The sequence below is a fragment of the Buteo buteo genome, chromosome 3 (assembly GCF_964188355.1).
Source record: "Buteo buteo chromosome 3, bButBut1.hap1.1, whole genome shotgun sequence".
Lineage (NCBI taxonomy): Eukaryota > Metazoa > Chordata > Aves > Accipitriformes > Accipitridae > Buteo > Buteo buteo.
The window spans coordinates 9015319-9043146 of NC_134173.1; the positions used below are offsets into that span (position 1 = coordinate 9015319).

General features: G+C 38.3%; 1 protein-coding gene across 1 annotated transcript in view; it reads left to right on the plus strand.

Moving 5' to 3' along the window:
• GABBR2 (gamma-aminobutyric acid type B receptor subunit 2) overlaps nt 1–27828 on the plus strand; it is a 484603-nt gene that overhangs the window by 424566 nt on the left and 32209 nt on the right. Inside the window, exon 14 of the mRNA XM_075024282.1 lies at nt 20807–20917. Within this exon, the coding sequence (XP_074880383.1) occupies nt 20807–20917 (111 nt within the window). The remainder of the gene's footprint in view (nt 1–20806; nt 20918–27828) is intronic.

Below are 27828 nucleotides of genomic sequence, written 5' to 3' on the forward strand. Positions count from 1 at the left end.
ATTGCTTTTAATTATTATTTAAGGTTCAACTCTAGTTACTGATAAAACAAACTTCTGCCTCTAGCTTTAGTACTGAGAACTGAGCTGCAAATAAACATGAATTGAAATAATTAAATCAATTACTACCTTTGGTTATTTTACTGTTAATCTGTGTAGCCTTTATATTTTCAGAATAACAATGTCCAAATTCATTTTAGCTGAAGTCTTTTTTTTCTTTTTGAGATTCATGGTGTCTTCTCAGTACTCAGAACTAGGTCTTGCTTGAGGCAGTCATCTAATTTGTAAAGAAATTTCTTCTCTAAACTTTGTCCCAATATGACTTTTGACCAGTTTATTTGTGGCTAGCTGAAATAATACATTAGTAACAGTTTATTAACTTCAGTTGCCATTTGTCTCCTTTGGTATTGTACATTCAACACACTTTTTATGATTGGAGGCCATCATTATAACCTGCCAAATCTGTCTTTCAGATGGGTTGAATACACGTGTAGTCTTGAAGTTAAACATAATAGCTTCTGTTTGGCTTGGGGAGCTCTGGATGCAGTGGGCAATTATTACCAGGTTTCTCTAGTGGTACGGTTACAGCCTTCTCTCATACTTTTATATCCCTTTCCCACACAGCACGAGTAAGGGGTTGCCTGTCACTCAGCCTCCCACGGGCTGAGCCGCTCTGGACCATACGGGCGATGCGGCTGCCTCCCTAGCACTTCCCAGGTTTTCTCAGCCTCGTAGCAACCTGGCTGTTTCGTTCTCACCTCCGCCGCCAGAAAGGAAGGAAATCATAAACAGAGAATGTGCCCACAAACACCAGGGATGCAAGGAATTAAATTAATTAGCTGCCTGGAAAATGTTCAGAGCTAAGGAGGGGATCTCCTTTGGACAGGAGAAGATGGACGGTGGCAAGGGAAGCAGAAGAAAAGGAGCTGGTGGTGGCAGACACGTTGGTTGTGAGTTGGCAGTAGTATTTGTTGCATGGCGGTGCATTGTTCATGGAAGGCTAGCAATAGCCAAAGCGCTGCAGGATGTATGTGGGGATACAGAGCCAGGACCCCAAATTAATCTAAATTCTTAATTGCCTAAATGCCTCATAGGCACCTAAGTGCAAATTAACCTTCTCAGAACCTCGGTGTAGTTGCCACTTCTCCTTGCAGGCTTCTGAAATCCTAGCTCTTACACTTTCCAGATGCCCTAGTGCCATTTCTAGGGGAGAACTGCCTAAGCCTTCTTTGCTGCTGAGCAGCTGGGGTCCTCCACCTCTGCCAGGGTTCATGGACTGAGCATTCCTCCATCTGATCCTCAGTTTGCACTCCTGGAGCACCTTGTCTGCATTAGAGGACTCAAAACAGAGATCACAGCAGCCGTAGTCTCTTTACTCTAATAACCTGTGGGAATATAGGATGCACATTTATAATTTTTTCTCCTGGCTTTTATCACATTTCTTAGAAAAGTACCTTGGCCTTTCTGTTTGCATGATCAGGAGCTCAAAATACCACATCCTTTTAACCAAGTGCTCAGTTTTTATGCATCCGTGTCTGACATTGTTCCTCCTCATTTTTACAAATAAAAACCCCAAACCTAGCAGATCTTTAGTTTGTAACATTTAATATCCTAGGTCCTTGCTGTGAACCTCACCCATAGTCCCTCCTCCCAAGGACGTTGCCATTTACAACAGATTGGGCATGGAAACCAGAAGAAATGGCATTGATTTTGAATCTGTTCTTGAAATTCCTATCCATAAATTGAGCATAAATTCAGTGCTATAGATACATGCTCACTGTAAGTCCCACAACAGTTTAAATGTAATTGTAATGGTAGGCTTTATTTTTGAAGACTTATTTTTTAATTGGAAATCAAATCCTTGCTGCCTGACTGAAAGCTGCTCTCATTTATGTAAGTGTATAGCAGCTCCGCTCAAGCCACTGGAGTTGTACCAGGGCCGCTGAGAATACTATCGTCTTTAGAAGAGTATAAACTTATTAGGATAACTGTTTGATCTTATAAGTGAATTCAGCAAGCTAAAATCACCCTTCATCTAAAGCAGATAATTACATTAGGGTTAAATTAATTGATTTATTTGATGGTTATATCCTGGAGCCTGCCAGGATCCTGAGAGTGTCTCTCTCTTTACTGCCTCGCTTGCTTCCTAGGGTGAAAGTGATGAGACCGAAAGAAAAGTGCAAGTTGCAAATGTGCCACCACCCACTTCTCTGTTATTTATTGCTGTTTACATAGCAGCTCAGGTTTGTGTGACATATCAGGCAAGTAAAGCGTCAGGTTGCTGCCTGATAGGATAAGAAGCCTGATTGTTCACCACCTGGCTTAGGCATAACTGCTTGCACAAAATGAAGGTAATGCGTGCGTAACCTGATGGCAAATTTAAATTCGTCATTTGCCTACTCTCCATTAGATTTGTGCTTTATGCTGACTGTTCCTGGAGGTATACCAGCATAAAAGATGCATGCTGTACCAGCTGTGCTCCTGGAACAGGAATCAGACATGATGAAAGTTTGCTACTGTGACAGCAAAGGGGCAGGAAGAATAGCTTGCACTTGTGGAATCCTTTTTGGAAGTGACATTTAGAAAGGCAAAATGCAGATGAGAAAGAAGTGAAAATTTGCAAGGAAGATTTTCTTCTTTCCCATACCTCCCCTGTTTTCCTTTATCTGTATACGTGTTTGCTCTTTTACCTGTATTGTATTTTTTATTCCAACTTGAATCTCTGATGTTTTTAAAAGTGGTTTAAGGTCACCCATACAGAAGTATGGGTCATCAGTTCATTGCTGCTAGGTGCACCATACATCACCTCAAGTCCCTTTAATTTTGTTCCAGACTTCAGCATGCAGACAGTCATATGTTTGTTTTACCTATCTTCATGTCATTATGAACACTGGTTGAGTATCAGGCTTCTGGTAACTGTATTCATCCTTTAGACTCTCCTGACAGTAGAGCATCTGTGTAAAAGACACAGAGGGAGAGGGAAAGAGAGAGAAATAGAGGACACCCATCTTTGATCTATTCCAAGAGTGAGGAACATGTCAGTTGGGACTTGGACCTTATTAAACCCCTGCATCTATCAATCAAAAACACTGATTTTGAGCAATCAGGCTTCATTAGCTCCATTTGATGCAGAACTACTTGTTTAAACACAGAGTGAGACGGAAGAAGTCATAGAAGTCAATGTGTTTGTTAATAACTCTTGCTTCTGGTAGATTATATGGTAATTTTCATTGAAAATCGAATTGTAGAAAGTCATGAATGTGGCTAAACACAACCTGGGAAATTGTTCTGAGAAGAATATATTCTGTATCTTGGGAGAAAAGTAAAACATCCTAAAATCTAGCAGTTGCTATGGAAATGCTTAAATTAAATGTAAAGCATGCATAAATTTTCAATATACCCAGCACTTTGGGAATTGGGGACATATGTTAGGGGAAAAGCCATATACATGAACACTAAGCAGAAGATAAGACATGGGATTTTTTTCCTGTGGATCTGTATATGGAATATTCCACTGGCATATCTATACTTCATTTTGAGTGCAGACCAAAGTCCACCCTTGAAGACCAAAGTATTTCCGTGCAAACTTCAGGACAAGCCAGCAACTTGGGCCTGAGCCAGTTGTGCCACCAACTATCCTACCTTCGCTTGCAGCACGGCAGCTTGGCCAGCTTTGGGCAAACAAGCTGAATATGGAGTCAATTCTAGAAAGGCCCTGCATACCACCACCGAAGGTGAATAGCCTGATATCGTGTTGCTTTTCCAACAGTCTGTCCACGGAGCTACAGAAGTTCTTCTGAAGAAGGAGATATATAGTGAAAAAGGCAGGAAAGCACACTGGGCTGAATTCCATTCCCTTACCCCCATTGTCCGTGCACGGTGGATTTGATGCAAACTGAGGATTTGAATGTATGCAGTTTGCATGATACTCCAAAAATTGCCAGTTCCCTCACAAGAGACTCTTTGGGCCATAAGAAGGAATCCTTGGGAGCCATGCTTTTTACTAGGTGCTCAAACTGTTGCCTGTGTAAGGTCTATGCACTAAGGAGAAGATAGCACACCGTGGCTTCTCTCCTGACCGTCGTCAGTAGGTCCCAGAGTTGTTGCCCAGGCACAGGTGTACCTGTACGTGCTACAGTATCACAAGTGACTGGCTGGATGCAACAGCTCTAAGGAACTACCAAGAATGAATAGTGATTTTTATTATGGTACATAGGAGCTACCTTCATAAATCAGGCTTACCATACAAGATACTATGCTATCACTATTTGACATAAATTAAAAACCACAGATCTAGAGTGAGGGTATAGCTAAAAAACCCCTCCAGGTTTCTGTCTGTGGTGATACTGTCATGGTGAATGTCTTATCAGCCTGAAGACTGCAATTTACAGAAACATTCTGAATCTTTACATGCTTGAAGGACAGCTTTTGTAAGGTGGTTTGGTTTTCTGTTTTGATCTTGTTAAATTATAGTTCAGCATTCTAATGCAAATTAAAAGAGAAACTCTGAATCTTCAACTTGCAGCCTCTTAAATATCAATTTCCTCTTTAAAAAAAAACTATCAGAGAAATGTCATATGAAACTATAGACACACATACACACATGTACATTTGATAATGCAAGTTATTCAGTTTAATCTAAGTCTTGACTTAGGATATGGAGTGGCTTCCCTCCCCAAGGAACTTTGTGTCTGTCTGCTTCAGGGTTTTAATTTGGGAATGCACTTCTGGAATGGTTCTCAGAGTTGAAGTCAAGAACTGGTGTCCTTTTCAGTGAAACTAAATCAGAAGGTGTGCTCCAAAAGTGTGCCTAATGTGCTCCATCCACTGATGGGTTTTCGGATCACAGGACTGGGTTTGAATAGGCGTACCTAGCCCAGGACATGGTACAGATGGTGATTCAAAGTAGCTGCAGTTGTAGGAACCCTGTCAAGCTTGAAAAATGCAAAAGATCACAAGCATAATCCTGACTCCAGTAAAGTGAAAAATAAGATTCCCTTTCACTTTGGGGAAGGCATATTATACCTAGAGTAGGCACTCTCCCCGCCTTGGCAGCTGGGTGACAAGAAAGAACAACTACAGCAATCAGTTTGTAGATACAGCTACTGGATCTGAAGTCATAATATACTCTGAATTGCACTTATCTGCAGAGCTAGAAAATACACCCTTTTGCACCCTTTAGTAAAGGCACATTAACCCTGCTGGACAGTCACATTAATGGATAGCTTCAATAACATCATAGCTTCTTTGTTTGCCACTGTCCATGCACACAAAATAAATTCCTCTGCTAGCACAGCCTGCACCTGCCTGTCTTTTACAGCTGTTTTAAACACTATTTTGTACAGGTGTGAGTGTTCATCTTTTGTTAATAGGTGGCATGATGATGGAGGAAAATAGTGTATTCATTCATGTCCTTCATCTGTGTATTTATTACTTCTATTTTTATTGTTTCATTTAGATAATGCTGAAATGCTAAGGGTTGAAGACAGCCATTCACATGTGCAAATAACAGCACATCCTGTTCTGGGAGATGCCGGTAAAGATACTGTTATGTCCACATAGGCAGGTGTTTGGTCAGGGAATTTCAGGTATATATTTATAGTAATTCTCCACCGAGTAAAATATTCTGGCAAAAAAATCCAGAAGCAACAAATGGTGCCCAGTGGATTTGATTTTAGGCTGTAAGCTACATGCTGTGTCTTCGTAACTCGTGGCACAGGCAAATGATTTTAACCATAGAGATAAACGTTACTGGATTCTTTTGAGACTATTTTGGCAAACATAAAGCCTATTAAAGAGAGGATCAGGAGTCACATTTGTGAAAATATGTTGGGAATAGAAATTAAACTATAACATCTGCATTATGAGAATATACTTTTTAATTAAAAAGAACATATTTGCACAGCTAATATAGATCAGAGAGTATTGGATGACGCTGTTATTGCTTGTCACAAGAGACACTGGTCCTCAGGTTTGATTTGATTCACATGTGAACAATGCATATCTCAATGTTTAGATTCATGGTTGCTTGATTCAATCCAAATTGCATACTGTGACTATTATATTTGGTACAGTACTTGAACACAGTGTATTTAAATATACTACATTGAAAATTAAAACCTTTTGTTTAGTCATAATTAGCAAATATAGTTATCGAGATACCACAGACTTTATTGCTTTTGGGGGAAAAAAAAGTATTTAAAGAACAATAAGAAGTTAATATGCCTCCATAAAAATTGAAATGCATAGGGCCAGATTGTGACAGTTTGCTCATACAGCACTAAGGTACTATTTAATATGCAAATTAGGATTCTCTGCTTTTGAAGCACTGGATTCTGATATCCTTATTAATTTTTGCTTATACTTTATTCCACATGTTGCCCTAATTACTACAGCGAGAATTATTTGTGGACTATGGTACTATTTAATTGAGGAAGGCTATCATAAACTGTCTGTAAGGAATGGGTTCATGTAACTTTTAACTCTGACAAAAAGTCCAGGTAAAAACATGAAAACTTTAATTTTCTGAAATTTTAGATAAGAATTTGGTTGGGGTTTTTTTGCCCTGTAAAAGATAGTATGAGTACTTTGAAATAACTTTGGTGGTGCTTTTAAATTTTTTCATGAACAATAGATGTTCTAATCCCTAAACTGTATGCAAACAAACCATGCTACTTATTCACTGTATGTAATATGTAAATCTTGGAGTTTTAACAGGGTACCTAAATCACAGTCTACTCAAATTTTACATTTGTTCATCCCATTGATGATATCCTAGCACTGCTCGGTGGTGGATACACTTGTTTATAAACAATAAGTGTATGAATAACTGTCATATGTCTTTCCCTGTCGATTCTTCCCTGGATGGGAACATTGGATGGACATTTTTCAAGCTAATAGACACTGGTTTTGTTAAGTCAAGATCAAAGCACTGCACTTGTATTTTGCCTCGATTGGCGTTCCTGTTTCCAAAATAATAATACAATTTCTGATTCATAGAGACGTGAATTTCATAGCCTTCAACCGCCTTCTAAGAAAGCAGTTTTCCATTTCTAACCAATAATTGCTCTTGTTTAATTTGTTGTATTGAATGCCTGATGTATTCATAAAGTAAGGGCAAGGTGATTCTGGGAACATCAGGCCTTGTTGCCATGGAAATACACATTTACTTACACAAACACATTTCAAGAGAAAAATCACTTTTAGAAAAGTTCATAAAAAGAGAAAAATTTTTTTTTAATATTGATCAGGTCACGGAAAGAATTATCTTCCATTTTTTGTTCATATATGTTAACTGGGGTACCGTGTATGGGACTGATGCTGAGTCAGTTCATACCCCACTAGCTGTTGCAGTGGCAGAAGGAGATGCTATTTAGGGGGAGCATGTGAACCTGGCCACTTTCTGCTTTAGCCCCCTCCTCCCTTTCTCTTGGTTTGGCAGGCAAAAGGGAATATTTTCACCACCACTTCATTTCTTCCCCACAGTCTTCTTGAACAAAAATGGTCGGATGTTTCAGACGTCTTAAGTTTTCAGTATTTCCCTTGTTCCATCAGATCTCAGCATTGCTCCCAAGGTTTATTTCTATCCTAGCTGTATTTGTGAGACTCTTATTTCATCTCCTGATTAATTTACCAAAAGTCTGCTCTGCTGCGTAGAGAATCAAGTGATCGAGAATTGTCACCACTGGCACTTTTTCAAGCCTCAGATGAGTTGTGAACACAAGCTCAAGCTTCAGTTTCTCATTGGTAAGGAAAGCTTCTTCCAGCAGAGGAGCTAAGACGTCTAACTTGCCAAGTTGGATCATTTGGCTCTTGCCATAGCTGCTCCAGAAATCCTCAGTGTGGATTTACTTTGGGGAAGATCAACCAAGAGCTCTATAGCAGAACGTTCTGCATTTTCCTTAGCTTCTCAAAGCACATCAGCAAAATTGAGATTTCCCAGGGCCATACCTCTGCTGCTTAATCTTACCCGGCTATTTAGGCCGGTCCTGCTCCAAGGAAGTCCTCCGGCACTGCAGCACGCGGTCCAGAACAAAGTGCCAGAAGGTCGCAACTCCTGCTTCTCCTCAAGTCTTGTCCCACTGCTACCTTAAAGGGGATACGGTGACAGCGTAATAATTGCTCAGGTAGCTCAAACAGCAGAGGTTTGTCCTGAAACGTGTGACAGGCTGGTGGCTGTAGGTGGATAGCCCAAAGGAGGTGAACGCCAAATCGGACAAACCTAGCCGACACCAGCCGTCACCGTTCAGAAATGTTCTGCTTTTCTTGCCCTTGTGCTGATATCGCCTGTCTGCCTGGGCTTATCTCATCCTCTGCCTGTCTTTCAGTGAGCAGTGAAAAATGGTGTGGAAGAACAAAGGCACTGATCCACTTACTGTTTCTTTTCAGTGCCTTGATCTCAGAAATGAAAGCTTGGGTGTAAATGTAAGCTGTCGGGGGCTGTGCTGAGAAAGAGTTTTTGAGGGCTTTCATGTCAGCTCTAGAGGTGCTCTAGAAGAATTACACATGCTCACCTGCTACAAATAAAATTATGTAATAGGCATTCCTAAAACAATAATGGGAGGAATGATAAAATCCTTAAGTACACCCTATTAAAAAAAAGGATGGATAGGTTCAGAAGACGGTGGAAGCTCTTTACCTCAGAAATAACCACCTCAGTGAATTCTTCAAGGCCAGTGAAGATTACAAGCTTTGCTGCCAATACTGGATGCTGCAACAATCCTTTTAAACTAACACCTGACACATCTGAACTGGGAAGATGCTTGTAGGTAAGATCATCTGTATCTACCAAGACAACTTAAAGTTCACATGACAAGAGAAGAAAAGTACAGCTATAGATAGACACTGTGTATTTAGTTATAGAAAAAAATACGAAAATACATCAGAGCATGGTTACAGATCAACAGCTTCCTGTAATTCGTTAGGTTGAAAATAAGCATTTTATCTCATCCAGATCTTTTAATACAAGAATTCACTGAAACATAATCTTATAAATAAGAAAATGTACTACTTTTGTCAAGAAGATGTAGGAATTGCAAGGTAGAGTAGACGCAGACTTATCTGCTTGTACTACATATATATCAAACATATGATTCAAAAGCCAAAAAACCCCAACTATATGATATGGAGCTTAACAATGTAAAAAAAACAATTCTACAGAAATATAAAATGGATTTTATGGTTGCTAGGTTTTGTTTCATGTTGGCTTGCTTTCTTATCAACTGAAAACTCTTCTGTTGTATACCAGAGCAAAGGACCTGCAACATTTAAAGTGTGTGGTAGACTTGTGTTAAATGAAATCTGGTCTGACAGATGCTGAAAGAAGATAAATTATTTAAGAAAAATGTTGCATAAAAGTTTTACTGAACTGAGAGAAAGAAAAAATTCCCATGACTGCCTGCTTTGCACTGAATAACGTCAATAGAAGTGGCAACACTGAAATAGCTATTTGTAGAAGAAAGACGTAACGGAAAAAAAATAAAAAATCTCCGTAACTGCTATTCTTTTTGTGTTTTGGGGGCATGTAACTTTTAAGGTTGTTTAGTGCAATTATTATTGGTTCTTACTCATGTCAACTATTCCTATGAAATCAGGAGAAATACTTGGTGAATAAGATTTCAAGATTATCTATTTTCTTTTCTATAGCTTTTAAACTATCTTAGCATCTCTCTATTCATTTAGAATAGAGTAAAGAGACATTGAGAGATTTTTATGGCATTTGTAGTTTCATATATACACTTTGGTCTTTCTTGACCTTGGGTGTTATGGTGGTATTAATCCTGGATATGGCTCCAGGGCACCCATAACCAGCACAGTGTGCTTCGTCTCACTCTTCAGAATTCAGGAAACTTCTGGTCCAATTGTCTAAGGAAAAGCAATAAGACTTTTTAAAGAAAGATACAACTTGTCCATAGAGAAAAACACTAGGAGCTCAATATTTAGCTTATCAAAGACTATGTTAAGAGTTCACTGGGCCAAAATTTTAAATGCCAACATAGGAACAAAATTTTGTTACATAGCCTTTCAATTCATTAGACAAAACATAGTAAGAACTAAGGGAACCAGATACTAAATTCATTTTAGAAATGAGGAGCAAAATGAGGGTCAGGTTTTTTTGCAGTCAACAAAATTGACTCAGCAACAGTTATATAGGTTCATCATCACTGAATGTTTTTTCTAAAAGAGATGTTTTATTTCAAACTGGAGTTAATGCAAGGGAATCTACATCCTGCATTTTGCTGAAGATGAGACAACGATCAAAACAGTCTTATTTAACTGTAATGCCAATATTAACTGTGCAATCCTAAGCCGCATTTCAAATTCCTTCTTTAAGGCAGGAAAAGCGTCAATTTAAGATTCCAAGAGTAATTTTAGTTTGCTGAGGGCTACATCTTTCACAGCCGAAGCAGGGCTCTACCGAAGATGAAGGCATATTTTGTGTACCTTTAGTCACCTATACTCACCTCCAGCTTGTAGGCTTTACTGGCCTAATTATGCCAGTAAAAGTTGTAAAGATGTGTGGTTCATTCATTGGTGTCATTCTACTCTAAGATAGGATCAGTTATACTATCAAGGGTGAATCTTCACAATTAATCTGTCAAGACCATGGATTTAGAAAATTATTGCTGTCCATGTTCCTTAATTTAGATATTGAGATATTGTTCTCATAAAACATTGAGTAGTCATAAGATTTATATACCTGTAAGAAAAAGGCAGTCTCAGTGAGTTTTCCCATGCAGAATTATTTTGGTAGAAAAGTGCTAAAATGTTCTTGTTGACCTTTGTTAACTAAAAAAAAATATCTCTTTTTAATTCGAAATGACCTTTCTTTTCAAAATGGAGTTAGGTTATATCAAATAAGGTTAACAGTTTTAAAAGGTCAAAAACAAATTAAATCTTTTGAAGTAATAAAAATATATCTGTTGACCTGACCTTTATTTATTTATTCTTCCATTCAGTTTTGGATGATGGTATGTAAAAATGTTTATATCTGATACATTACTAGTGTTGCAAGGTGGGAGAAAAAAATTGAAATCTTCAAAATTCTTATGAAAGACAAATGTTTTCATGTACTTGCGTATATTAAGATGCACCTTATATTTGACTGTCAACAAGAAATTAGGAGTTGATTTTAGACAGAGCAACTTTTGTGATGGGGAAGTTGAATCACCTAATTCTAAAAAGACTTTGGAGGAGGTTTAGGTGCTACAACTATTGTGATGTAATTATGAGAATATACTTATTAAGCTAGTCTTAGCATTTATGAGTTAAAGATTTGCTCAAAATTTTTGAAAACAAAGGAAAGACCTCCACTTAATACAACAGTTTCTGAATTATGTCTTAGCACAGTCATAAATTTAGCAACAAAATCCTCCAGTAGTGCATTGATGGACCATCATCTAACCATTTTGGAGAGTATAAAATAACAGGTGAGGAAATTAAAATGTCCTTCAAGTTGAGAAGTAATCCTTTTTATTTGCCACAGTGCCAGCATAGGGGGACAGTAGTCTCCACTGATATTTACCTCTGAAAATGTCATGCAATCCTACTTTATGCCTTTATGCTTCTCTCTTCTCCCACCCCTCATATGTATGTTTTTAAATCCTCTTAAGGAATGAATTTTTCACTTTCTGCATGAAGACAGCGTCCATTTGTTGTTGTCACTGCAATGCAAATAGGCATAGTAATAAATATTGTCGGAATCCATAAATCAAAGGAATTATAGCACTAAACAGAAAATATAAGACAATTATAGAGGTGAGATTATTGCCTTCCTTGGCCCAAATAGCTGGGCATAATTGAGAGCCTGAGAGTTTTTCTTGTTGGGAGGAGCAACTGATGATAGATTCTGTTATCTATTGGGTGCAAATCTGGCTTATTTACCAGAAAAGTGCTAAATCCTGTTTCTCTAAGTGCCACAGAAAGAACGAGAAGTCATAGCCTTGCTTACAACTCAAAGCCTACCTGCTAGAAAATTATCTGCAAAAAAAGCCTCTATCTTGGTTCCTGCTGGGGCCACCCTAACAGTTTGTCTATGGCTGTCCTCTGCATTTTTGCTCTACTGTTCTCCCTTATGCATTTGCCATCCTTCCACATTAACGCTGCCTGTTTCCATTACCATAAGCAAGGAGGTATTGAATTGCTCCAGCAACCAAGAAGAGTGGCTGGCATGGTCTCCAGCATAGCAGGAAATCTAGTTAGGAAAAGAAAAAAAAAACCTAGAAGCAACTGCATGTCCAGCTTGTCAGCCACAAATCTGGGCAGCTTCACAGGAATGGAGGGGAATATACTCTTCCTCAGTTTGTGAAGCTGATACCAAGAAGTGCACATTTCTGGAAGAATCTGTGCAATGCAGGAGGGTCTGGGTAGTAACAAAGGTCTTCATTCCTCTAACCCGCTTTTCTTACATAGCTTGGCCTTTTGCCCTCCCTTCAAAGAAAAACAAATGTTCTACTGCCGAGAATGCTTTATTAAGTCTTTGTAACACTTTTGTCCCGCTGCCTCCATGCACATACACAGAAACGTTTCATTATGCAGTCCCTAGATATGTAATTGGGGCAACATTCTCCAAGGAAATAATATGATGTAAAATTTCTACTGAAGAGATTGCTGAGTGCAGAGTGGGAAGACTTAGTCACAGTTGTTTGAAACACTTCATGATACAAGAATTTTTACCTTTTCCCTTTCATTACTAGTCTGCATTTGTTTGCAGGGATCACAGGGGTTTCTTTCCTCAGTCTAATCTATTATTTTGTATTTTACGTTAATGCAAATAAATGAAACTGCTTGGATTAGGGGATGATAGTAATAAAAATACCAAGAAATCTCTGGGAACCTTTTGGCTCTCAAAAATCAGTTTAATTTAAATAAAAATGAAGCACCAGAACAGCAAAATAAAAATCATTAGGTAAAGTGATGTTATAAATAATGCTGCTGAGAGATTTTCTTTACAAGTAAACGTATGGACACATTCACAATACAAGAGCTTATAAATAACTCTTCTGGCATTTTATCATCTTTCAATCACACTAACTTACAGTATGTATGTTTACTGCTTTATGGAATTATTTGTACAAGAGAGATGGGGAGATAGAAAGTAGGTTTGTTTTAAAGATGTTACACTGTGACTATCACTGTGACTGTATTACAAGACCTTATTGTTTTGGGGTAGTAGGAATTACAGTGGTTATCTCTAAGATGTTTTCTTTTTTTTTCTGTCTGTCTTTCTTTGCTTCCACCCACTTGTAAAGTTAGACCTGGATTCTGTGTTTGTAGCAAGTTGAGTGGTGTAAAATATCTACATTAATACCCTTGAAGCCCCAAAATGTGTTAATACTTTTTTCCTTGGTTTATATGGTACGGTTTTTTTGTGTTTTAGAAAACCAAATTGAAAAAAAAGTGACCAGGTAAAAAAATAGGGATATACATGTTGGTATTCCAGCAAATGTCATTTCATCGTGTGATGATTTCTAGCTAGCCAACCATTACAGAATTACTGTCCCATGTGTATGCTGTGCTAAAATGCCACTTGTAATGAAGATTTTTTTAGGAGTTACAATGTAAACAGGATTTTTTCTGAACTGTTGGAAGAGTTTAAATTTTGAAGTTTTTGTGAAGCTAGATAATGCTTAAGTCCAGTCCATTGACAGAGGTGGGGTGGGAAGCTGAATTTCAGTATAACAAGAAAATGAATGAAGCAGAAAATACCCTGTAATCACCCTGGATAACCTAAAGCTATCCTTTACTTCACATCACAGGGACAGGGGTGTGTATTCAGATCTATGTGAGAAACCTTGCATCCTGAAACACTTCCTACCGCAGCTCTGTGCAAATCCTCCTCTGGAGAACTCCACCAAGCCACTCCTGTTGTGGGTTTGGGAATAACACTGCTATACTGCATTGCTGCAGTACTCGCCACCACTGTGGAACCATCGGAAACTTCAAGAGCAATCCTTAGCCTCATTCATTAATGTATTTGAAGTGGCTGGAATCTTCTCTGTTTCAAACTAGGATAAACTTAACTTTTCTAAAACTTTCACAAAACACAGAGCCAATTTTTTGTTGTTGTTTGCATCAATTTGAAATGCCAGTAATTTGTTTTTAATCTGTATAATTAATATAAATAATTACTGGTTTAAAAGTTAGTTACAATCTAAAAATCACATATTTTCATTTTAAAAAACTTTGCAGGGGGACATCATAAAGAATTGCAAAACTGGTTTTAAATATGATTTCAAGTCATTAAATTTATTGAAATTGATCCTTTTCCAAAGAAAAAAAGATTCAGATAGAGAAAGTTTTCTTCAACATTTTTCCCCTGTAAATTTCTAATTAAAATTTTGAATTAGAATTAGAATTTTAGAAATTCCTAATTTTAATTTCTAATTAGAAATTTACTGTATAAAACTGCTTCTCTCTCTGGAGCAATAAAAACTAGAGTGACAATTTTTATATCGATCATAGTTATCAGAAAGGAATATGTTTTTTCTAACTCAAAAAAGTAAAGCAGAATAGGCTGAATTCCTCTCAGATTTCCTAGGCAGATTGCCTAACCTTCATATGACGACTCCTCCTCATCTACAGAAATGAGGTAACAGCTCCCTTTCCAATAGTGCCATGAGCATCAATCCGTTATTCTGGTACAAACTAAGTAAATCCACAGATTGGGGGCTGAAGCAGTTGCAACTATTTCATGAAATAACATTTTGTCTTCCACCTCAGATTAAAAAAAGTAACATTCCTAAACTTTTGATCCTTATGAGAAGTTTTTCTATTCAGATGGGAACTGATATAGCATTCTATCTTGCTGCAGTTGTGTATTCATAAATCATCAACTGTAAAAGTTTTTACAAATATAAATAACATTATTTAAACAATTTGAAAACAGCAAATCTAAATTCAAGTCTAAAATAATTTTCTCCTTGGGGCCTGCATGAGAGAACATCAGATGTGCACACTGGAAGCCATGGGCATTGTGGTTGCTCAGAACCTTGGACTTTTACCTTCTCCTAAAGTCAGCAGAATCATGTTTCTCATTTCTCTGGCAGCAGTCATGGAGTGGCCAGGTGTAAGGATAATTATTTAGTTGAAAGCCTCCTTTTATCAACAGAATCCTGCATTTCCATACTGGAAAACAGCTCTTACTATATGAAATAGTACCATGCTTTACCTATTAAAAGCTGATTTTCTGTTCCATGATCAAATTGTCCCATGACTCTGCATCAAAGAAAAATATGTGAAGAAAAAGTCTTTAAATCAATCACTCTCCTGGATCATTAGACTATTACAGAAATGATGAAACTTCTCAATTAATCTTGAAGGGAAATTAAATTGGTCACTGGACTGCAAGAATCCAGTAACAGTTTTATACTCGGCTGAGCTACTATACAACATAAAATGTAATTCATAACGCATCTAAACCCAAGCTCAGATATGAACAAAGACAAGCAAGCTTTTATTCTGGGTTGCCTACCAAATTTTTAATTGGAAGACATTCCAAGTGAGCTAACCCAGCTTGGTATTGCATCTGCCATTTTGTATTCATGGAAGGTATGACCACACAAAGTAATAAACATATGAAAAAAAAGGGATCCGTTTCCTGACAAATCTTTTTTTCATATCACAGTTGTTTTTTCTCTAAAAATGCATCAAATTATTAAGTAATTGGAAAGTAGATAGCCTCTGATCTTTCTTTTTCTCTTTTCGTCAGTAATTGAGAGCCTGGCTACAATATACTGCATGTGAAAACTGTTTAAACCCTTTTGTGGAATACCTTTCTATTCGGATATGCAGTTTAGCACAGAGGAGGGCCTGTTACAACTTGGAAGTAAATTTAATTTCTTACAGAATTTATAGTATAAACTAACTATAGTTATCCTTGGAAAAAAAAAAGAATTTAAAAAGAAGTAAGGATGATCTTGTAATATAGCAAAGTCTGGGTTTTCAAATAAGGAATCACATTTGAGCTCCATATGACTGTTAAATGTGCCAAATTAAAAATGCCAGAGTTGTCTAATTCATGCTGCAGACTAGCGATAGTATACAGTCATTATGCCAGTTAGATGGAAGCCATTTAAAGGGAAGATAAAACAGAGAGTGGGATGGTATATGAAGACCATTTTAACAGTGTGACAGAAGAGTATGGTCCTGTATTTTCCTATAATATGGGAACTGCACAGTTTATTTTAAACCTAGTAAACTGAAGCTGCAACTATTTACCTTATGTTTCATATCCGTCTTTGGAAAAGACTGAGGCCTAATGTTCTGGTTTTTTCACCGATGAAACTGCAGCTGCAGAAATGATGAAATGTCACACTGGAAATCTGCTGCAAAGTTTCTTAGAAAGCTTGCTGAGATTGTCCACCTGGGAGCTGTGTTACAGAGCAGCACCACAACTCTGTAAATAAGGATCATCTGGTGTTCTGGCAACGGGACCTGAAAAAGTGACCACCTAGAAGTACCACCTTAGGAAGGTCAAGGACTTCTGGATACTGTGTGGTGGCCCAGTCTGTTCTTCACAGACATTTGCTGGATGAAATGCCTCGTGGAACATGGACCCTTTCTCCTTTTTTTAAGACCTATGTGGAGCTGTAGAGGAGGAATGGCAATAAAGACATAAAATAAGTCAACGATACATTAATCGTCATACAAATATCTCCCCACTGCACGGGGTCTTTTCCGAAGGGATTTGGCTAGTATAATAGCAACTAAGAAATTGTAGTTAGAGATGAAAAAAAAGGAGATGAGAGCTGTCTTTATATGGATGAAATAACATGCTGCCCAGAAGGCACAGGTACCTCGGGGTGATTTGCCCCATCTTCCCACACCTTAGCCCGAGACAAGGAAAGCTGTCCATTACACTGCATGCATTTGTTTACTCAAGTGGAGCCAGACCCTTAAAGGAATTGCAGATAATTGTTCAACAAAAACTGCACTTGCATTGGAAGCACGGCCTTTCTGCTTCCCTAACATGGGCCACTCTGGAAAGCAGCTTAATCCGAGCCTGTAGTTTTGTATTGCACACCATAAAAAGGTGAAGGAACCAAGAGTCTCCTTGCTGCTCAGTTATTCAGAGGAGGTGTAGGAAGGCAGGAGGCACTCGACGGTCTCTGTCATTGCCCCTGCCAGGGTCCCTCCTGCAAATTTTCCTGCTGGTTCCAGCTGTTTTTTTTAAGCTTCACTCCTCCCTCTGGCAGTAACCACCTAAGGCATCACTCACCTACTACGAGGGGGATCTGCCAGCCCACCAGCAGACTGAGGAGCAAAGAAAATGAAAAGGTGACAAAGCTACAAAATTGACTAATAATAATTTGAACATGCACAGAGAGGGGATATAAACATTCTGTAGGTAATCTTTTTACTGGTTTGGGTTGCTTTCTAGACCTAGCAGATCTCATGTAAAACAAGCATTTCACTGGTGATGATACACAACTCCTGTATGAAGTGAACAGATTGAACTGTTTATGTTCAACTGCTGAAAACACTCCAGAAATTGATGTCAGTGTCAGAAACCTTATTAGGTTTCAGAAGAGGTAGGAAAGCTTCAGCCTAATCACAGGATAGGAGGTCTTCAGGCTTTTGAGAATGACATCTGAAGGGCATTTAGATTGTTTTCTATAAAAGGAAAGGGCAAATTTCCAGTACATACATAATCACTGGTAGCATTTATGTTGTCATCCTCTCTAAAGCAGTAACAAAGTGCACAAATGGTGGATGATTAGAGAGGTCAGTGAAGTGCTCCATTCAGCTGTAATTGTAGAGTTTTTAAAAATTCTTTTGACATCAGAAAATATCATATGTTTTTTTAACCCAGCTTTTTGCTATGATTAGTTAATTCATGCAAAATCTGTGAAGAACCAGAATGGCAAATTAAAAGCAGTAAACCAGGAATGTCATTCTGCAGTAGCCATAAGTAATCAGCAAAATCAGTTCACTGTAAAATTACAGCTACCTGCCAACGCTTAACTCCACATGCACAAGATATCAGCAAATTTTTGTTTAAAATACTGCCACCTTGCAGATCTGGAAAGTCCTTTGAAAGAAGTGCTGCCCCATCTACACTTTTGCTGATGCTGCAATCACTTTTCTCTCTTTTCCTGCTCCCCCTAGAGCACTTCACAAGATTTTCTTATCTCACATAGAAAATCTGAATACACTGTTTTATTTAATTAACATAACTTTTAAACTATCATTGCCTTAAAAAGCTGGCAATCTTCCTGCTAAGGAAATGATGCAACCTCTTTCTCTCTAATAGTATGTGAAAACAATTTTGAAGCAAATTTGCATTAGAGAATAACCACGTTGTGAAAATAAAAATATAATCTGCCACTGACCAAACAGGAATTCTCACTTCAGTAATATTCTTCAAAATAAGGAATAATTCCTATTACTCATAGTTGGTTAATAGCGGTGGAATCCTTCAGACTGAGTAGAGGTTTCAGTCCAGGAACAAGGGAAATAAACCACATGACATTGTCCATTGCACCAAGTGGAAGTCTACATTATTTATAAACTTCCTTGTTTCACGAAAGTACAAAACTGAAATACAGGGAACACGTGGCAGAAAGAATGTAGAGCTGGGGAAATGAAGAGACAGTCCTGTGCTGACTCCCTGGTGTGAAGGGGAAAAAAAAAAAAAGGCATTCTGATGACCACAAGCTTAAATTTTACGTAACTTCCATAATTCCAGACCATGAGGGATGCAACTGTTGGCATACTGTAACTCAAAAGATGGAAAAAAAAAAAAGTATCTTTATAGCAGGCTCAGATGTAGTTTAGAATTTCTGAAAAATGTCTCTGTAGTACAGTCCTGTTCACACATCAGTTACACATTCAGGGCTATATTTGAATGATTTGTCATGTGAACTTTACTTTGTACTAGTCAAAAATGATGTTGAACATAGCAGGTTGTAACTTTGACATTAAAGGGTACTTTCTCTTCTGTGCACCTAAATTTTACCATTGGGCTTTTGTCATTGATGGGGGGGAATGAGGTAGTTCAACTGATCCCCAGACAAACATTCGTAGCATCATAAATGCTGTGATGCCACTTAATGTTTGCATTCATTTCAATTTTTCAGCTAATGGTTCTTTGCTTGCCATCAGCAACCATTAGGGTGGAGTCATAAGCTCTCTGGGAGAGTTAATATTGCCTTCTTGCTTTTTATCTTATCTTATTTTAGGACACCTTTTTTTCAAGATCTTTATTCTCCTCTTCAGGGTTTCTAGAGAAGTCCAGGATAGGAAAAGGTTTTAAATGTTGATGTCTTGTCTCCTGCAGGATTTGCAAAGAAAATCGTGAATCCTTTGACTGTGCAGTGCTTTGCACAAGGTTGTTTGGTGTCACATGTGTCGTCGTGTGTCTGTCCCCCCGCCCCCACATCTACCTCCTTATTTGTTACATTAATTTTTTACAGCGTATGAGGTCAGGGGCAATGCCTCACATAAAAAAAGACTGATGGAAGGAACTGAGTTGTGGATTAATGCTGAAATCCATAGCAAAATTCATACCACCATCAGATGCAGCAAGAATAAGCTTTAGGAAATTATTCAGATCTCTCTAAAGTCCTTCCACGTACAATTCTACGTTTCAGTTGGTAAAAACGTGATTTTTCCTTATCTCATATATTAATCACTATACTTCTGCATGAGACATTTTACATGTGTTATTCATCAAAAAGGGAAATTGCAAAGCCCACTGGGACAACCAGGTACAGAATGTTGTGTCTGGGTTGATCTTAGTTTAGCTGAAGCTCAGATCTGCTGTTTCAAAGTAGAAAGGAAAAATAGCTTTCAGTATTTCAGTGTTTTCTGTAAAGCAAAACAGACTGTAGGTACACACAGCTCAGAATAGCCACCAGGAGTAATCCGTGGTATCTAACTAAAACAGGATCTCTTAGAATCACGTACGAGAAGCACCTTGTGTTCTTATCAATGGACACCATTAAAAACCAGTTTGCCCAGACCCTAATATGTATTCTAACTGTAGGCAGCATAGTAGCTAGTACCCATTTGCTCTTTGTGTCAACTGTTTTTTCTCCTGTTTTAAAAAATTAAAGGCCAAGGAGGTGGGGGGTGGTTCTTGCAGGTTTCTCTGAGTCTTAATTGTAACTTCTCCCTCATACAAACAGTCCTGATAGTCTGCAAGCCCTCTTGATTCTGCACTTTCATACCATCTCCTTTTCAAAATAAATGGAAAGCTACAAAGCTTCCAGCAGTATTAAATTTTGTGTAGACATTCACTTGCTCTAAAGGACATTTTTTCCAGAGTTTTGATGATTTATACTCTCTTCTAAGCTGCTGCTGTAGTTTCCATAGTAAATGGCCTTTGATTTAGCTCATGGTTATCGATGAAAAAACACCTGAAACACAGCATTGCTTCATACATTGTTTATCAGCCATTTGCCAGTGACACAAGAACCGCAGGTGAAAGGAAGGATGGCTTTTAAGTACATTTCTTCTCATGCCTGTGCATTCAAGCTGTTTGCCTTGTAGAAAAATTAGATGTCCTAAAGCTGATAAATGTGACTGACACTGTTAAAGACAGAGTGACTTCAGACATTTTCTTTCTGGTTTGCAGTAGAGGTGACCTCACCTGGTGGTAGCTATCATGCAGTTTTTTCCCTCAGATCTTTACTTTTCACTGTATCCCTTTGCAGGTCCATGGGTCTGCAGTCATCGCAAGTTACTTGAAATACTCTGCATTCTACCCATCCTCAGTCTACTGAGGGTAGATTTAAGTACCTCTGAGGTGGTACAAATGAATACAAATGAAATCTGAATCCACATATTTCACCTTTTATTTTTGCAGCCGGACCCTGCGGGCAGAGATATCTCCATCCGACCAATCCTGGAGCACTGCGAAAACACTCACATGACAATTTGGCTTGGGATTGTCTACGCTTATAAAGGGCTGCTGATGGTAAGCATTGCTTGTTCTACACAATACTGACTTCAGCTTCTAGTTACTGATAGGCAAGAACTGAATTATATTTGCTTTCCGAATGGCTGGGACAGAGTTAAAACTTCCTTGAATACATCTTTTGCAATTGGATCTGTTCTAAAGTTCATTAGGTGGTAGTATGTGGATATATGCATACGTAAAATAAATAAGACATTAATAGCACTTAAGCTGAATGCTATAGATACACCGCAAACCAAGAAATTCCATAGTGAAAAGATGGGTCTATGAATGAGACAATTCCGTAAATAAAGAAGCCTGATCATCTGAATTCCTTTAGGTTCTCCAAAAAGGTAGGACTAGGTTATTCTAGATGTTTGCCTCTGAGTTGCAAATGTCCTTCAGGAGCAGTCGCAGGAGACGCAAGATTAATTTGGAGCCTGAATCAAAATAACCCTTTTGTCACTGAGGCCCATCTCCACAAAAAGATTTCATTACTAAAATGGACCTCAGGAACCATGAATCCTGAGCCTTGATAGTTTCAAAAAAAGTCCCCAAACCCTGTAAAGGTGACTATTAGTGATTAAAAGCTCCTAAGCCTGAAGGTTTTAAAAACATCTGATTTTGACAGTACTGACCAGCTGAACACCTGTCTTGAGCCGAGCCCCATCTGGATCCTAAACCTAGATAAACATTACTCTACACTGCCCGAAGGGTTCAATCTGTTCTGTGTGTTCCTATCATGCCTGTTCGTTAGGACACCCATGAAGGAGCAGGTCAGGGGTGGTTGGTGCTACTGCCCTGGGGCAAGTGGCGGAGAGGGAGATGCTGGTGCCTGGAATACGTGTCTTCCCTCTCCACAGCGAATGCCTGCTCTGCTGGGCTGCAGAGCCCTGCTGCTTTTCACACTGCTTTTTTTTCAGGCTGCAAGACCTTTAAATATGTGATACGGAGTTCAAAACGAATGGATAAGGGCTCTTTTTTTTTTTTTTTAAATTCTAAACAGTCAGTAACTTTGTAGTCAGGCTGGTGTGCTGGGGAGTGCCTTCAGGCAGAGAAGGCACCAGCACGGAGTGTCTCCAGTTCTTGGGTGAGAGCTCTCATGCTGGAGCTAGTAGCCAAAAGGAAGCCTTCCCACTTTCTCATTTAAAAAAAAAAAAAAAAGCAACTTCAGGTGTAGATGCCTATTTTTCAGACAACGTCCAAGCAGGCTGTGAAATCAAGAGCTAGGACATACTTGAGCCCCCCCAAAGGGATCAGGAATTAGGAGAGATTCCACATCTCAGCTCCGAGTGGCTCTGGATTCACAGTAACCTCAGCATGTAGCACAGCATCGAGGGATTTGTGTTTTGAAGGCAAGGACAGCAGCAGTTAGGAGCTGTGACACTGACCAGCACTGGGGCCACAGTTTGACAGTAAGATATAACTGTCCAGTGGCATTAAAAAAAAAAAATCATGTTTTATGCAAAAACACAGCACGCCACCCAAAATTGTGCCAGTACATTGTATGTGGAGCTTCTTTGCAGACTGATGAATTAGTCCAGCTCAAAACAGCTGGCTGCAAGTAAAAGGGAGCAAGGGCTCCTTCAGGCTGCCAGAGCCCCTGCACCCATCTGCAGGGCTCGTCTGCAAGCCCCCACGGTGAGCTGGGAGCTTCTGAAATTCCTACTTGTCTTCTTTGTTTGATTCTTCCTAAGCTGCATAGTGCCAGTTTCTGATTTTTTCTCTGTTTTAAGCCAAATCTTGCAAAGAGATACTGCTCAATTGGAAAGCGTGGCTTTAGTACCCAGTTGCTGACAAGGTATTTAACTTTATTGCAACATTTTCATTCTGTGTAATGATGGTTTGTATCTGTTAGGTCTTTTATTTATCTTCAGGGATGAAGTTCTTAACTTTTCATCCCTTTTCTAGTATATTACTTTATTACTGGTTTGACATATCTGTCAATAAATTACTACTCTTCACTTGGGAGAGTGTTTTTCACTTTGCAAATTTAATTTTACAAGATGTTTCTTAGATAATTTATTAAATGGAACAATATTTTCCATACTTCTGTTACTTTCCAATCTCCTTGTATAGAAATTTTGAACAGTTCATGTTCTTCCAGGTAGAATTTGCCAGTGTTCCTTATACAAGTGCTTAAGACATTTTTCTCTGTGGTTCTGTTTGAAAAGTAAACAAGTAAATATGTTTGGTTCACTTAAACCAGTGTAAATGAACAAATCAAATTAAAATTCCTTCAAAAATATTGAAAGATTCAAATAAATGGTGGGGGCTTTTTGCAAAAATAACTTCAATAATGTTTTCAATTAAAAATTAAAGAGGAAAAATAACATATTTTAAAAATCCATTCTCAGGTAATTTTCTTTGAAGTTTCTTTCAAGTTTGAGTCATGCTGCATAGTAATCAAGCTGCATTCGTTCTCACTAGTCCTTTGCCCTAGATTGGTTTGTTGGCACGTATGTTGGACTGTTTTCTACAAGATATGTGACTCAATTTGTTTAAGTTTGCAAATGCTATTTGGCATTACTCACTATACTTATTTCAGGCACACAGTGTTTCATAACCACCAGTAAAATATACACTTTTTATTACTCCAGTGCCCTTTTATCACACAAATCGCTACATATGAAAAGGAAGATACTCTTCAGAATCACTTAAATAATTGCTTTGGTGAGTTATATGAGGACAACAGGATTGATGCATTTTATCTCATAGCCAAAGATGTTTCTGTACCCCACACATACTTTGCATTTAGAACAAAAAACAGAACCTCTCATGCTGCTGTATGATTTTATGAACTTTTATCTAATATGAAATTCTGCAGTTTGTAATAACAAAATACTTATCTCTAATTTAACATTTGAAGAGCTAGTATTGCTAATTACAGTACAATGCAATATTTAAGGTGAAATGGCTTAATGATTCACTCAGGCAAAAATTATTTACAGTGACCTCTTGTCTCAAAATGAGAATACAAAAAATTGGGTTAACCTAAAAAAGTATTTTTCTTTTTTGGCTTGAAGATATAAAGCAATACTGTCCATTCTGATGACTTAAACGCACTGATGCAGTGAATAAATCACTTGGGGTAGGGTAAAGCACAGAAGGGCAGGAAAGGGCAGGGAAGGCAAGGCAAGGAAAAATAAGGGAAGGCATTACTCGCCAGGATACACAGGTTCCTTCTGTATTAAAGTAAGCAAACTTTAAAAGTCAGGTTCACGATTCTTCGATTGCCTTTGAAGGGATATGAGGAAATGCTTGCTAACTTCATGAAGGCTTCTCAGTTATTGGATTCAGATTCCTCAGGACTGGTGACCAGAGAATAATAGGAAGACGACCATCCTAAATCTTGGCTTAGTTATAGTGTTAGTCTTCTTACTGACCCTGGCCAAGTCCCACCAGACATTCAGAACTCAGTTTTTTCCCATCTCAGGTTCAGCTCCTAAAAGGCCACATACAAGTTCAAGGTCTGTCTGTGTGTACATGGTGACCATCAGTTGCAGTATGTCTAGCTTTTGACTTGTGATGATGTAGACATGGTTGAAAAGTACCTTTATTTCAGATATTCCAAAGGATGATAGAAATCACACAATCTTAAACTTGCCAGGGGTGCATTATTAGTGAGTGCACGAACATCTTCCTGAGGAGTATGAATTATTTTTCTAATCTCAGCTGGGAAAATACCAAGTTGAGGATGGATTTCACTCCTCTATAGCGCTTTGCTTATTAACCACACACACTAGCCTTGTCTACAGTTTGATTCCTTTCTTCCTGATAATGCATTTAATTAATTTTAGACTCAAGGTGTACATATGTTGGAAGTTTCATTGTGTTGCTGACATATTATTACAGTTACCTGTTATTCAGCTACTAAGAAAGAGGTTTTCAAGGCCAAGGTATATTTTCAGTTTGGCTGTTGCTTTGCATATCAAACCCTACTTTTACCCTGTAAGTGTTAACTGAGGGGGTGGGGGGTGGTTTATGCTGTAACTAATATTACTGGTCACTTCTGATACACAGTTTTTAAGGTATGGTCCTTAGCTAAACTTGCTAAGGATGAAAACATTGTATTTCATGGTGGAGGTGGAAAAACTGATGCATACACATCACGGGACTCAGTAAATGTTGCTAAGAATAAGAAATTTAATTCCTTTGAATGATTCATATTCCAGCGTTCTGTTTTGGTCACTACAGTTGACATACTGCACAACACAACTCCATAATTGATTTATGGAGCCAAATAAAGTATTCATTCAACTAAAATATATCTTTGGGGTAATGTTCAATCTGAATTTCAAGTCTGAAAGAATCCTCTGCTTCCTGAGGCTCTCTAATCACTAAGCTAGCTCTGACTTCCAAACTTTGAACCTTGGTGGGTCTTGCATATATGTTATCCCTCTTTCTCTAAAATGGCATGATGCCTTTATTTCTAGGCAAACTACACTGAGTTTGGCCAAATTGCTGTGACTTTTCTAAAAATGTTACTGCTTTATGAAAATGACATCTATTAATAGTTTACCATTCTCCACCTTTTCTTCCTCTGCATCATTTTCAGCCATGATGTTATGGCCTCCTTCAAGTCAATGTACAAATATAAGGCAGCATTTGGTTAGGAGTTTTTGGAAACGTATCCTTTTCTTCAATAGCTTCTCATTAATAGTTGCACGTTGAGATCTATCACCTAGATTTCAATCGGTTTGAATTTGTTGTATTGATTTTGTAACATACTATTTTTAAATAACAATACCGTGCAGTATTAAGACAAACACTACTGAGAAATCCAAGCAAGCTGCATAAATATGATTATCTTTATTCAGTCCTGCAATCTCACTGAAAAAAAATAATAACATGTTGAATTATATTGCTATCTTTTTTTTTTTGTCATTTATTGCCTGAGTTCATGCTTAGGATAGAAATTACCGTAATAGCTCTGTAATCACTGAAGATGTTCCACTTTCTCTTTTCCCATATGGCCTCTTTATATCTTAAGTGGAGCTTTGCCAGAATTCCAATAAATATCAACAATTAAGTCCAGCAGTCCAGACAACTTCTAAATCAATTACTAAAACTCCTGCATGCAAATTACCAGACAACAGCTTGTCTTGACAGGCTTTTCAAGAGCTCTCTTACAGTTGGGATCAGCTGCATTTCACTGTTTTGGCAAGACGTGAATGCGTTGTTCCATCTCTATACAAATATAGGACAAAAATATTCATTAAGCATACCTTATCATGCATCATTACTATTGAATTCGTCTTCCACGGAATGAATCACTATTAGGATTCCTTTTTCTCCGCACACATTTTTAGAAATCCTCATGAATTCTGTTAAAGCTGCTAGCCATTCATTTTCTACTATATATTTAACTTCCCTGTCCACTATAGGTATTTTAGAACTTTAATCCGTAGTCATGATTATGAATCTTTTTAACCTTTGTTACATTCTGTCTAGTCTTCGGCCAGTTTTACTGCTTGTTTGTTTTAAATTCCACAACAATCAAAACAATTTTTAAGGTAAGGAAAGCTTACTTACACTTAAGAAGTTTAGGGCAGATCATTTACAGCACATACCCAAACATCTTCCAGTCGCTGTTTAAATATTCCTGTTGCTTCCCCCGCTCCCTTCTCCAATAGCTTCCTTCGCTTTGATGGCTAATCCCTTAGCATTACTTTTCCAGTGTTTTCGTGCACTTGGAAGTAGATTTGCAAAAAAGGAGTTAAGCACCATGGTTTAGACTTTGAGCTGCAGCCAGTGCCCAGCGGCCCAAAGTCTTCAGTCAGCACTTGGTGCTCCTGCCTTGGTGGGCAGGAGGGGAGAGCGTCTTGGCCGGGGTACATGGTCCTCACTAGCCTGAAATGCCTCTTCTCTGAACGCCGGCAGAGGTTGGCTGCATGACAGGCACCGGTAAGCAAATACCCGGCCAGAATCCAGGCAGCCGTTAGCGTGCAGGGAAGCAGAAAATTGGGCACCTACAGATGATGCTGCAGGATGGCCTGACCATCCTTGCTGGATGCTGGGCGTAGCTTCTCGCTACCATTTCGGGTGCTTAAGCCCTCTCTGTACATCTCGCCCAGGAGCTGCTTAGGAACAGTAGAGCTGGGGGGTGTAACACACGCTCCTCAGTTTTACCGTTTTACTGTATTTAGTCAATATAGACTGGATATAAAGAAAATTTTTCTTGCTCGGAGGAAAGTGAAGCAGTGGAGCAGGTTGCCCAGAGAGGCTGATCAGCCTTCATCCGTGGAAGATTTCAAGACCAGACTGGATAAAGCTGTGAGCAGCCTGGTCTGACCTCCCAGCTGAGCCTGCTTTTTGAGCAGGAGGGTGCACTAGATGATTTCCTCAAGTCCCTCCCAATTATCTTATGATACTATACCAACAGTATGTCTATTCTTAATCGATCTCTTTATCAAATTAATGAATTTGATGTGTAGAAAAATTGAATAGTCTCCAGATTATGTTAAAATTCCCAATTATTTTCTGAAAATACCTTTGATTTTTGACATATTTACTTGCATTCTTTCATAATTCCCTTTATGATCAAAAAGAGTCCTCAGAAGAAGGGACTGCCGCCTTCTCAATTAATTTACATGATTCCAACTCATATTTGTGGTGGCTTTAGCACCAACCCATCTGTCCCATATTACAATCATTAGAGAGGAAGATAGTTAAGCTTTGTGGTGGGGGAAGGTAGTTTATAGTGATACCAAATATTTTTTATATCTTTAATAAAACATTGACAGTGTTTTAGCATCCAAAACATAAGTAACCATATGGTTTTGTAGGATAAATTTTTCCCTGCTATGACCACAAGGAAACTTCAAATAAATTCTTGAAATATTGCAGTATTCCCTTACATGTCTCTTGGCATCAATTTTTATATAGCAGAAATAGATTTAAATTGTAGCACACTCTTGTTTTTATCAGAG